This window comes from Paroedura picta, chromosome 5, assembly GCF_049243985.1.
Source record: "Paroedura picta isolate Pp20150507F chromosome 5, Ppicta_v3.0, whole genome shotgun sequence".
NCBI classification, from domain to species: domain Eukaryota; kingdom Metazoa; phylum Chordata; class Lepidosauria; order Squamata; family Gekkonidae; genus Paroedura; species Paroedura picta.
Genome location: NC_135373.1, coordinates 53,350,903 through 53,363,142, shown reverse-complemented (window position 1 = coordinate 53,363,142; position 12,240 = coordinate 53,350,903). Strand labels below are relative to the sequence as shown.

Here is a 12,240-nt window from a genome sequence, read left to right as displayed (position 1 = left end):
TAATCAGCATCGAATTCTCCTCGCGGACTTCCGGAACCAAGGGAAAAAAATATTAGAAGCGTTCGGCCAATCAAAGCCAGGTACAGAGGCGCGTCACCGAGCCCAGCAACCGAGGCAGGTTAGGAAGAGGGTGGCGGTCGGGAAGGTAGCCTGGGGAGGGTGTCGGAAGGGGGCGTGGCTCCGCATGATCCGTTTGGGGGCGGGGCGGGGCGGGGCGGGGCGGGGCGGGGGTCCCTGTGGAGGTCTGGGCGCGGCGCTATGGTGCCCGTTTGGCGCTGGGGGTGGGTGGCCTTGGCGCTGGCTGCCTGCTCCCTCCGGTGGGCCAGGGGCGCGGAAGCTCCGTGCGAAGGTGAGGGGCCCGTTTGCATCCCTGCACCTGCTGCTGCTCGCGGGGCCGCCTCTGCGGCTATTAATAGGCAGGCGCGTGTTATTAATAGGGGCCTGGCGGGGCGTCGCGGTCCCGCGTGAGCCTTCCTCGAGCCCCAGCCGGAGCTCTACGTGCCCGCAAGGGGGGAGGGTGCCTGCCTGCATGTGACCCCCCGTCCCCTGTTGCCCCCCGCCCAGCTGGGTTTCCCTGTGCAAAGGCTGCAGCAAGGCTTGGACGATGATGTGCGAAAAGCCACGGGGAGAAAGTGGACGGGGATTTCTCTCCCTCTGCGGGGAAGCGAGCCAAGGGGACAGGGCTGAAAATACTTTTGGACTCGGCACGTGGTGAAATTGTGGAACTCGCCGCCACTGGCGGCACTGAAGGTCCCTGTCATGAGTGACTTTCCAAGACTGATTTGAGGAGAGTGCCAGTGCTGGGAGAATCTCTCCGTCAGCCTTGGCTCCTGTGCCCTGGAAGCGTGGGGGTGGGCCGCTCTAGGAGGCAGGCTGCAGGAGCCCTCATCCTGTTCTAAACGACTTTGGGTTCTCAGGGGTTTGGATCAGGGGGGAGGATTAAGGCAGAGGTCAGCCCTTCTATATTCTTTTATTCTTTTAAAGCCTAGGTCTGGAATTGATTGGACCTCCACAAAATCCACACAGGGCCAGACTAGCCCTTCACATCAATAAGGATCATCCTCTGCAAGAGAAGAGTTCATCTGTTTACTCTGTCCTGGAAGGGGAATAGATGGAACCTGATTCAGTAGAGGCTGAAACAGGCAGCTTGTTTCAGGGGTCTGTTCATTACTCAGTTAAAAGAATGTGGACAGGTGGGTGGGAACACAGCAATCATTGTGCCCTGCCAATCAGCACTAGGGGTTGGTGGGAATTCTGTGTCAAGTCTTATGCCAATGAGAGAGGGCACCTCCTTCCTTCCTCTCACCCGGCCTTTAGCAATGAAGGAGAGATACCCCTTCCTTTCTTTCTCCCAGGCTTTGCGGGAGAATTTTTTCCCTTCTTTCTTCCTGTCTCTCAAGCTTTACCTTTGCCATTTGCTTCCTGCATAAAGCAGTTGGTCTTGCTATGCTTTGAAGCATGTGACCCAGTCTTTTCCCTATGGATCCTCAGATCTGCAGCATTGGAATCAGAGTGGGTGGGTAGCAGCAGCTGTCTGCATTCTGCCTTTCACAAGTGAGCTCAGGACCATTTTACGGTGTGAATTAGTGCCCATTCTATTATTCTGGCCCTTGAAAATACTTGCAGGGAAGGGGAGTTCTGTACCACAAGCCCATAATGTATTGGAGCAATACGGCATTTTAAAATCACTGTAAAACGGTGATGATGAACTGGTGCTGGCAACAGTTTGGCCTTCTCTTTTAACGGGGCTCAGCGGTGGAGTGGGGAGTCAGTCTCTGGATCCCTAGAGGAGAATCTCCTCAGCTTCTTTTTCCACCTGCATGAAGCAAAAAAGCCACCCCCTGCATGGCAGGCTCTGTGTGCGCGCACATACTCACTAGGGTTAACAACTTAATGTTGGGAAATTCCTGGAGATTTGGGAGATGACACCTGGGGAAGTTGGAGTGACATTAATGGGGGGGGGAATGCCACGGAGTCCATCCTCTGGTGTAGCCATTTTCTCCAGGGGAAGTTATAATTTGTAATTCTAGGGCTCCAGGCCCATCCTGGAGGTTGGCAGCCATATTGCAATCCTGGCTGAATGCCTATAGCTGTCTTTAAGTCATCCTAGAGCAAGTTATGTGGAGCCAAACCAGAGCAAGGATTTGGATGTGGGGGAGTTCAAAGGTTAATGGTTTTGTGAATTAAAGGGGCCATCCATTCAAGAAAATGCACATTCTTCTGTGATCTGTTAGCAAAGATTCATTTCATGTTTAGAGGAAGAAACAGACACTTTTATGGTGATACATTTTTGTGGGGGGTTCCTATTTGGCACAACACAACCCAGGAAAGTAGAAGTGGGGCATTATTGTGTGGGGATATTTATGCATTTACAAGACACTGTTCATCAGGTATAAAAAAGGGAGTATTTGGTTTTAAACAAAATGGATTGTCACATAACTTTTTTAGAATGATCCCTCATAGTGACTTTGTACCACTTCATGGTCCATTCATAATATAAAGTAAATAAATAAATATGTGCTCACCACCACCGTAATCACTTGCACGCACACCCCCAATAAAAATGTCTTGCTATCAACTTGGCTGTGGATGAACTGGGAGAACACTTGCAGAAGCAAAGACCTAAATGGGAGAACATGTTGCCTGCTGGCCTAGGAAGCTGGGCTCCGATCAGTCAAACAACTCCCCCCCTCCCCCATGGCTCCTTTAATAGCCTATCAAAGTAAGAATGCTTTGGAAGGCTTGAAACAACTAGGGACCACTGCATCTCTCTATAAAGGGCTCTATTGAATGGTTAAGAGATTGCCTCTTCTCAAGCCTCATCTCTTGTACTCCTTGCATATTGCTGTTTGTATATAATTGACGGGAGAGAGAGACATTATTGAACATTCAGCTTTTTTCATATAGCTCCAGTTTTAAAATTTTCTCTTTTAGAGAAGGCACAAAGGCCTCATCTTACTAAGTCTTGGGACATTCTTGTGGTTTTGTAAATGTTGAGTTCACGTACTACTTGTATGGCAAAAACACCAAGATAGCCCAGACTACCTGGGTCTTGTCAGATCTCGGAAGCTAAGCAGGTTTGGAAATGGTTGGGATTTAAATGGGAAGTCCAGGGGTGCAATGCAGAGGCAGGGAATGACAACCATTTCTGAATATCTCTTGCCTTGAAAACCCTACGGGGTCACCATAAGTCAGCTGTGATTTGATAGCACTTGCTGCCACCACATGGCAGAAACAAAATAATCAGTTTCAGTACATCTACAACTTATAACAACTAGCAATTGTTAATTCTGTTGCTTTTTCTTAGCCACAGTTTCTACTACCCAGTCTTTTAATTTAGGAAGTCTTTTAACACCATTTCTAATATGCTTTTATTCTGAAAGCTGCTATTGTAAGTTGTTCAATAAGCTTGCTGTGTCTTAATGCTGAATCTAAATTAATAATTTTTAATGTTTTCTTTTTATTATGTTTTATTTTGTAAGCCACCTCAGGTTTTCTGGAGACACGGCATAAAATTTTGCCAAAGAAATAAATAATAAATGCTACTATATTCTTTGAGTCTGACTAGCTGTGATTGTAGTCAGTGTCTTGGGTTTACTAAGATAATAGAACAAGTGCATAGGTGAAACTCTTAATATTGGGTCTGAAATAAAATAAATATTTATGGCTAGATTAGATGCGTGTAGCATGCAGCTAACATTGACTTAACATTACTACTTCAGACCAATATGGCTACCCACTTGAATCTATTATTGACTTAGGTACTCTCTTATCTCCCATAGATGGCAGAAGAGTATCACAGAATCACTGTATAGATAGATTCAAGCTGGTAGCCCCGTGGGTCTGAAGTAGCACAAGAAAATTTGAGTCCAATGGCATCTTTAAGACCAACTAAGATTTATTCAAGGCGTGAGCTTTCCTGTGCATGCACACTTCCTCAGACCTCACCATATGACATATTTTGTATAAACTCTGTTTATCCAAATGGTGTTATTCTGTTTTTCCTTCTGGTTCAAGGTGACACAATTTAGTCAGTTTTCTGGCAAAACTTATTTCCACCTTCAGTGTTGGCACCAGTGAAGTTATGTATTTCTATAATGATAAATGATGCTGGGGAAACCTGTGCTTTACATCCACAAAGTTGTTGGTCTGTTGAGGCGAAATCAAGTGTTCCAAACACATTTAAATGCTCATCAGCTAGAGTTCATGCTGTGAGGCTGACAAAGGAGATCCACACATGAAGCCGCCTTATACTGAATCAGACCTTGGTCTGTCACAGTCAGTATTATCTATTCAAACTGGCAGCAGCTCTCCAAGGTCTCAGGCAAAGGTCTTTCACATTACTTCCTGCCACATTCTTTAGCTGAAGGTACTGGGGAATGCAAATGGAACATTTTCCATGTCAAGTAGATGGCTCTGCCACTGAGCCACAGGCCCTCCTCATGAAAATTATGACAGTGTGGGTGACTACTATAGGGTGACATGGGAAACTCTAAGCTGATTGATAGATCAGGTTTGTAGGGTGAAATTAAAAAGTAAACAGACTCTTCATACTTGAATCTAACAGGGTTCTTTCTAGGGTTCAGCAAGCTAATGAATGGAAATAATTCCAGGCAGATCCAATTTTAGCTGCTTGGTATTAGACGATGATGACACTGCAGGTGGGACTTAATTGCTTTTATAAGGGTTCCAACCAAGCCGGGACTAATGCAATTAGCGTGAAAAGAAGTTATGCAAACTAAAAAAAAAAAAACAGCCATTAAAATAAGGAAAATGCCACACTGCTTTCAAAATTCCAGTGCTTCAAAATAAAAATCTCGTTAGCCTAGTAAAAATAACTCTTCAATACTGTTGCCCAACACTGGTTTCTGGCATGACTCAAAACCAATCACAGTTTTCTAGCTGAGTTGTGAGGACCACGTTGGAACAACTACTGAGGAAAATCCAAGAGAACTGCAAGGAAGTATATTAGTTATTCCCATATACTCCTCTGAACTAGTTTCTCCATGTTCCACAATGTGGGAACATAAACACATTTAATTACATAACAATACAAAAATAATCCTTTATAGGAAATAGGACCTTTGCAGATTACAACATTTTATGCAGTTGCTGGACATGTAATTGTCAAAGTGATCAAGATCACTATATGCATGACTGTAGTAACAGGTTTCTGGCATTACTAAGCACATAAATTTGCAATGGATACTACTTAAGGCTGGTTCGCCATCCAAGCCAACCAAGCCCCTGCTTGGGCAGCACAATGAAGAGGGCATTGATGCATTACAGAGACTCATACAGGAGGTGACTGGCAACCATTCCAAAGCCTCGGCATTTGCATGCTGGCCCAAGCCAAACCCTTTAGGCCTTGCTGTAGGGATTTGAATTGGACACAGACCCTAGAGGTGATGCCTGGGGCAACAATATACCTGGAACTGGCCCTGACAAGTACTTTTCCTAACTGAATCTTCTCTCCACTTCTCTGGAGTTCTCCCGCCTGTGTCATGGATCACAGTACATTTCTGCCAGGTTCTTGGAGCATGACACATTTACCAGATGGATGAGTTTTTCTTTCTTTCTGTGCAAGTAGGAATAGCATGCAGTTTCAGTTCCTCAGACGGCTCACGACTTCTGCTTTAAGTAAAGTTAGGGGAATTGACAAGCATGTTTTTCTGTGTAATTATTTGCAATGCAGGTGACTTTGGCTACTTTATCTGGGCAGAGATTGGAAGGAGAAAATCTAGTGAAGAGCCTGTGATCGCTAATCTTGTTTCACCTCAGCAAGCAACTGCTCCTTCCTCAACGAGATTTCACTTCAATCCAATGGAAACAAACCTGATTGGATCATTTGGGGCTATCGTTTGGCCAGCAAACACATCTAATTAAACCTTGGAAAGAATCTTTTTTTCCTAAAGTAGAAGTTATCTCCTCTAATTAGCCCAATGGCCTATTAATCAGGCAATAGTGCTGGAGGCCCATATCGAGTCACTAACAAAACAGGAGTTTCTAGTTCCTCTTGATGAAATGCAGATTTGCCAGCCTACCAGAAATGTTCTGTCTGAATCTAGGGGTTCCGAGATGGATGCTCAGCAGAATTATGTGGCCTATATTTTGGTGCTAAGCAGAATTCTTCTTTTCTACTCAAACCTTAGATAATCATCATGTAACTAGACAAACTAGAGCTTGTAACGATTCTTTCTAATAAATCATTGCTAGCCAATGACTGGGAAAAAACATCAAATGCACTAAAGGGCCAATATTTGAAACTGCTCCTGGAACGTTGCTGGATGGCAATGTAAACTGCTCCCCTGGAAATTAAAGTAATATTAGCACAAAATGACTTTGTGTTTCTCCAGGAGACCTGAGTCCGAGAAAAAATCTTGTTCTTTGGATTTCAGGCTTATTCACTTGATGCTATTCAATCTGGGGGGTAAGGGAAGACCCTCAGGGTATCTCCTTAGTTTGATATAATTGTCATGTTTTTAAAGCTTCTGATTTCCTAACTTATCCTCTTGGACATTAGTAGTTCTTGTTGATATAGGCTCCTTAACATTGGTCTTAATAAATGTTTATTTGTCTCTGCAGTGAGTGAAGAAGTCAGCTGTTACTCTTTGGGACCAGTTTGATAACTACATAAATTATTTGACCTACAGATATTCTAGGGCATCTTTTAATTTTGTGGGTGATTTAAATGCATGTACTGGCACTGTTCTAGAAGTATTTCATTTTGTGTTTATAGGAACATTAATGGAAGAACAGTTGTATCTGAGGATAATAACATCAATGTATCTGATAGACTAGTAGCCACGTATACAGCAGAAAATTTATTATTTTAAATGGTCTTAAGGAGAAAGTAGACCATGCAGCGTTTACCTGTTTGAGCAATTTGGGGGCAAGTGTTATAGACTTTTGTGTTATCTCCACTGAGTTGATTAATCTGGCAAGCTATCATGAAGTGGGGAAAAGTGATCATATGCCCTTACTTTTATTAACAAGTTTGCCCAATACCAGAATACTGATCTAATGCCCATTTGTGAAGACCAAAAGAAATTGAAAGCAGTAAAATAGTGCTCTGAAAATTCTACTTTGTGTAGAATTTATGCTTTTAGATGAATGTTGTGCTCTTAAGGGAGAAATTATTCTAGACTCTTGTGTGCATGATAGCTGCAGTAAACTAGAGCAAATTTACCCCCACTTGTTGCCTGTGTATTCTAAACCAATCTATCCAGATAAGGCCCTGAAACCCACAAAAAAATAGCTGGTTTAATCTTAAGCGTATCTGAAAAACATTTGCTACCAGGCGCTTATGGAACATGGGCATGCTACAAGCGTTACTTTTTTTGGGGGGGAAAGCTTATAGACAAGGTACATGAGCAAAACAGGGTGCCTCACTAATTGGCAAAAGCTAATTAGAACTGCCAGAAATAATAGAAAGCTGGATAAAATGTGCAAGCTAGTTAAGAAGTCCATTTTCATGTCGTATTCCCTCGCAAACCTGGGAGGAATACTCATACCCAATTGTGGCACAAATTAAAAGTAATATCTGTTGACAAGAAACTGTTATCTTCATTTGAGATTCTGTATTCTAATCCCACTGTATGAGTTGATTGTGGGTTAGGTGGGCAACTTATTTTAAAATGGCATACTCTTATAGAGTACGCGCCTGTGGTGCAGGTAGTGTCGACACCCTGTATCATATGACCTTTGAATGCATAATTTTTCTGAGCCTAGGAATCTCTTAATTATTCCTTTGACCCAAAATTTTCACAGCTGTTCACATGGGGTCTAGCTTTTTCATAATCTGTTTAAAACTAATAGGAAGCAGTATGAGGTAGAGAGCTAGCTTTATTTTGTACCTCTGTTCATACTCCTTAGCAGATGAGAGCTCTGTGTTCCATGTCTCCCTCATTTTCCCCACAACACAGAATTAGCACATTCCTTGTTTCTTCTGACAGCAACTTATACATCCATTTGTGGGTGTGTCACAGGAGGCTTTGTTTCCACCACAAAACTAGGATGCAAATTGAAGTATTGAAGGGTAAACATTCCCTACCTCCTCCATAGCAAATGTTTAATTCCAACTGGTTCCAGAGGCCTTGAGATCGGTGACAGTTGGCTATTAGAGGAGTATATGATCCACATGCTGTGGTGGTGAATTTACACTATCCCAGAGGAAAAGGAGGACACACTCTTGTGTGCACTGGATCCAGATTAAATTAGCAATTTCCAGTGATCCCACTGCAGTCCCTCCTCATATCATCCCTCAGTGTCCCGTAGCCTCTAGGTGCAGCATTTCATGGAGCTGAGTGGTGGGGGGGGGGGCAGGGAAAATCTAGATCTCTTATGTTCATTGGTATGAACTACATCTGGAGATGCAGGAATTTAACAGTTCTCTAGAAAAATACATGGCAAACCTGGCATTCCATCTCTTGAAAAAAAAAGTATAGCTCCTTTTTAAACAAACTAACCAAAAAAGCGCAAAAAAAAGTCTTTTACTTTATGTTACCCTTTTGAAATTAACCGAACACAAATGGAATATTGTCTGCAGTCCACTTTCGATTGTACAGTTTTTGTCATACATTCTGTGTACATGCTTTAATTGTTTTCTTTTTTTTCCCCATTACAGTGTGTCAAGATTTTTTGGGCAGATTTTACAGTTTCTTAGAAGAAAAGCATTCTGATTTCTCTGTGACTTCTATAGAGAATGAACTAGTCAAAAGGTGTGCGGATGCAAAAGGGAAAGAAAACCGCTTGGTATGATTTCCTTTCTCTCTTTGTTAGAAATATCTGAGAAAAATGCCTCCAATTGACAGAGCTTAAGCAGGAGTGGTGATAGGATGGCCTTCTCTCACCCTTCCCGCCGCCACCACCACCACCACCACCTTAGTGCTGACAACAGGGCTTTCCTTTCTTTCCATAGTGCTATTACATCGGAGCAACTAGTGATGCTGCTACCAAGATCATCAGTGAAGTCAGCCGCCCAATGAGCGCCCATATACCCGTGCCTAAAATCTGTGAGAAGCTGAAGAAAATAGACCTTCAGATCTGTGAGCTCAAATTTGGTATGCAGGATAGAAGAACCATCAATCATGCACGCCAATCCAGTGACAGTCAGAGATCATTGTTTTAAAGAAGGAGCCCCACTGCTGGCCTTTGCATAATGATCACAGCACAACTAGGGCATATGCACATGGCCATGCAGTGATTGCCACTTGTGATTTCTATGTATGATGGTGTCCTTCTCATGGATCATTTCCCATGAGCAGCAACTGCAGTTTTCCAGCTTGGTGTAGTTGTTAAGAGCGGCGGTGTTTACTCTGGCAAGCTGGGCTTGATTCCTGCTCCTCCACATGCAGTCAGCTGCGTGAGCTTAGGCCAGTCACAGTCCTGATAATACTGTTCTCACAGAACAGTCCTGTCAGAGCTCTCTCAGCCCCACCTACTTCACAGGGTGTCTGTTGTGGGGAGAGGAAGGGAAAGCAATTGTAAGCTGCTTCAAGACTCCTTCAGATAGTGAAGAGTGGGATGTCAAACCGTTGTTTCTCTCTCTCTCCTCAAAATTCTCATTTTAAGCTATTCTGTGTTTTTGCCGTGCTTCCCCCTCCCCCATGTATTTTAGAGCCAGACTAAATTCTATGAGGACCCAGTCCTCACTGAGTCTGCAGACACCATTTCAGGTGTCAGGTCAGCTGTTGGGGCAGCAGGCCTCCCACAGCTGTCTTGGCCTTTGAAGACAAGGACAAGAGTGCCACACTGCAAGCTTGATCAGGATTGGGCCTTCACAACCTTTTAAAAATTCTTTAAAATGGCTGCCATGTTCTCATGGCAGCCATGAAAACCACATTTAGTTTACCTCTTGGCTATTTGTAACTCATGAATCTTTTAAAATAGACTTCTGCATTCCACCATTCAGTAAAAGTATTGTAGCCACTTGTTTTTTGCCACAGGATTCACCTGGACAACTGGTTTCATATTCTTGAAATTATTAGCTCTTGTATATATGAGAAATGGTACAGGATGCCCTTGGGTTAAGCCGGTGCTTAAAACAAAACAACTAATCTAAATGAAGATCACTTTTCTTTGCCAAATGTCTGCATTTTGGTATCATTCGCTGGTGTCGGTGTTTTTAAACATTCCGAAGTGAGGCCTAAGCACTCTATATTAACAGCTCTAGTATAGTCCATTGATTACATAACATTCCTGGCATTTCTGTAAGTAATTTTTATGCAGGAAGTAAATTGTCTTCTGGCCCATCAAATGTAAACTGGGTATTTGGAGCCTCAATTTGCCTCAGAGCTGTGTGGGTGAGGTCCAACTCTTCAACCACCACTTGGTTTCGTTATTCAAAACCAGCTACTCTCATCTGTTAGCATTTTACAGGAAATCCCAGGTGGCCTTTCAAAAGCTATATTTTCTTTGAGCCTTCAGCCATTCAGGAATTGAGATGTCATCTGCTGCATCATGGATTTAACCTGTCTACAGAATGAAATTTTATAAATGAAAGTTCCACAAACTTTAGATTGCTAAAGAACTTTTACAGTATTATCACAGTTTACTCAAGTCAATGTCAAGGATTAAGGATTAAGCTTTCAGCACATTCACATTTAGAATACTGTGCATTGTTCTGGTTATTGCCTTAAAAGGAAAATGTACAAAATACAGCAGCTACTCTGTGTGGAAAGGCAGAAGCATGTGGGTCAAAATGGGACCTGACAGAAGTCAATAAAATGATACGTGAGATGGAAAAAACAGAAAGAAATTTTTTTTCTCTTCCAGAATATTAGAACACAGGATAAACCAAATGGATAGACTATGGAGTTAGGGCAGAGAAGAGAAGTATTTTTTCATATAGCATAATTAAATTGTGGAAGCCATAGGATGTAGCGATGGCCACTGGCTTAGGCTTTAAAAAGAAGTAGATATATTTGCTGAAGATTCAGCTATCTAAAGCTGTTAGTTATGACATCTAAACAGAATCTGCATATTGATAGGCTGTAGACTAGATGAAGGATGACAGTCACCAATATGTCAGTTTATACAGGTTGGCTACTAAAGGAAACTGTGTCATATGCCTTAGTAGACCAGATGGGAAAGGCATCTTTTTGGATGAGTCCTGGGAAATTGGGTTTCGGGGTGGAAAGCAAAAATAATTAAATCAGCAGATCATGTTTCTCAGGCTATTTGTTTTTACAGAAAGAAATATTGACTTAACATCAGTGGACCTTTCAAAGATGAGAGTGGCAGAGCTGAAGAAGATCCTGGACAGCTGGGGAGAAGTGTGCCGAGCATGCATCGAGAAAACAGACTTGGTGAACTTGATTAAAGAGGTGGCCCCAAAACACACAGCTTCAACTTCTCGAACTGACCTCTGATGGCTTCTGAATCAAACAAAGCACATGCCCAGTTTAGTGCATTGATTTATTTGGGCACTGTAGTGTGTTCAAAATGCAGTAGGGTGACCAAGCGTCAACTGGATTATCCAGGAAAATGGATCATGGCGATTGCAGATTAAATTGCTAGTGCAAAACTTTAAGGTGGATGAATACTTTGGAATGCTAATAGGATGCTGAAAAGTAGCAATGATTTCTAGGGGTATGGTGGCCTTTAAATTTACTAGGAAGTTGTTGATGGCCTATGGTTCTGTGAGGCTTACCGGTAACCAGAATCCAACTGAACCGGCTGCCGGTGGAACTGGGAATGCTGTTGCTAGTCCTGCCCTGTTTGGCTCAGCTTGTTCCTGGAAGGTTTCAAATTTCTCAGCCTGGCTGTCCTGACCCCCAAGCTCCATTTTTGCAAATCAGACCCATGGTGCTTTGTTTTGAGTCATTTTTGTTTTCTTGTCTCTGGATTCTCTCCTCTAACCTCCCCAATAAAATTATATTCACACTAATTTCCTCCCAGTTTCCTTCCCGCAGTGGGAGGCTCAAGAGTACAACAAAGTCACCACTACACAACGCAATCACAATACATATACACCATAACAAGTGCACAACTGGCCATGCAGGAAATTATTCTTGATGGGGAATTGGCCCTACACAAAGCTGCAGACTGCTGCTGTTCTTTTGTATCTGTTCTTCTCACCAAGGTGCCAAAGGTGGCATGCTTAGGATTTTAGGTTTAATCCCAAAACATACAGAACTATGTCCTTCCTGTATGAGCCTGCCTAGACACCAAAGTCTCTTTCAGGGGATAGGGCTTTCCCATTTACCTTCATTTGGAGCATTTAAGTGCCCGAACAAG

General features: G+C 43.0%; 1 protein-coding gene across 2 annotated transcripts; it reads left to right on the top strand.

Moving 5' to 3' along the window:
• Positions 1–229: 229 nt before the first annotated feature.
• CDNF (cerebral dopamine neurotrophic factor) lies at positions 230–11,890 on the top strand. 2 transcript variants are annotated; one of them, XM_077337995.1, is made up of 5 exons: positions 238–349; positions 985–1,193; positions 8,627–8,754; positions 8,921–9,062; positions 11,194–11,890. In XM_077337995.1, the coding sequence occupies exons 2-5, from the start codon at positions 1,112–1,114 to the stop codon at positions 11,370–11,372; spliced, it is 531 nt and encodes a 176-aa protein (XP_077194110.1). In that variant the 5' UTR covers positions 238–349; positions 985–1,111; the 3' UTR covers positions 11,373–11,890. The 2 variants fall into 2 exon arrangements, with proteins under 2 accessions (XP_077194109.1, XP_077194110.1); XM_077337994.1 differs by lacking the exon at positions 985–1,193 and having other exon boundaries at positions 230–349.
• The last annotated feature ends 350 nt before the right edge of the window (positions 11,891–12,240 follow it).

Bases quoted from the DNA above. Each gene is read 5' to 3' on its own strand.
- CDNF (XM_077337994.1), top strand. From the start codon at position 259: ATGGTGCCCGTTTGGCGCTGGGGGTGGGTGGCCTTGGCGCTGGCTGCC. The intron at 350-8,626 runs GTGAGGGGCCCG...TCCCCATTACAG, and splicing joins CGCGGAAGCTCCGTGCGAAG to TGTGTCAAGATTTTTTGGGC. The intron at 8,755-8,920 runs GTATGATTTCCT...TTCTTTCCATAG, and splicing joins AAGGGAAAGAAAACCGCTTG to TGCTATTACATCGGAGCAAC.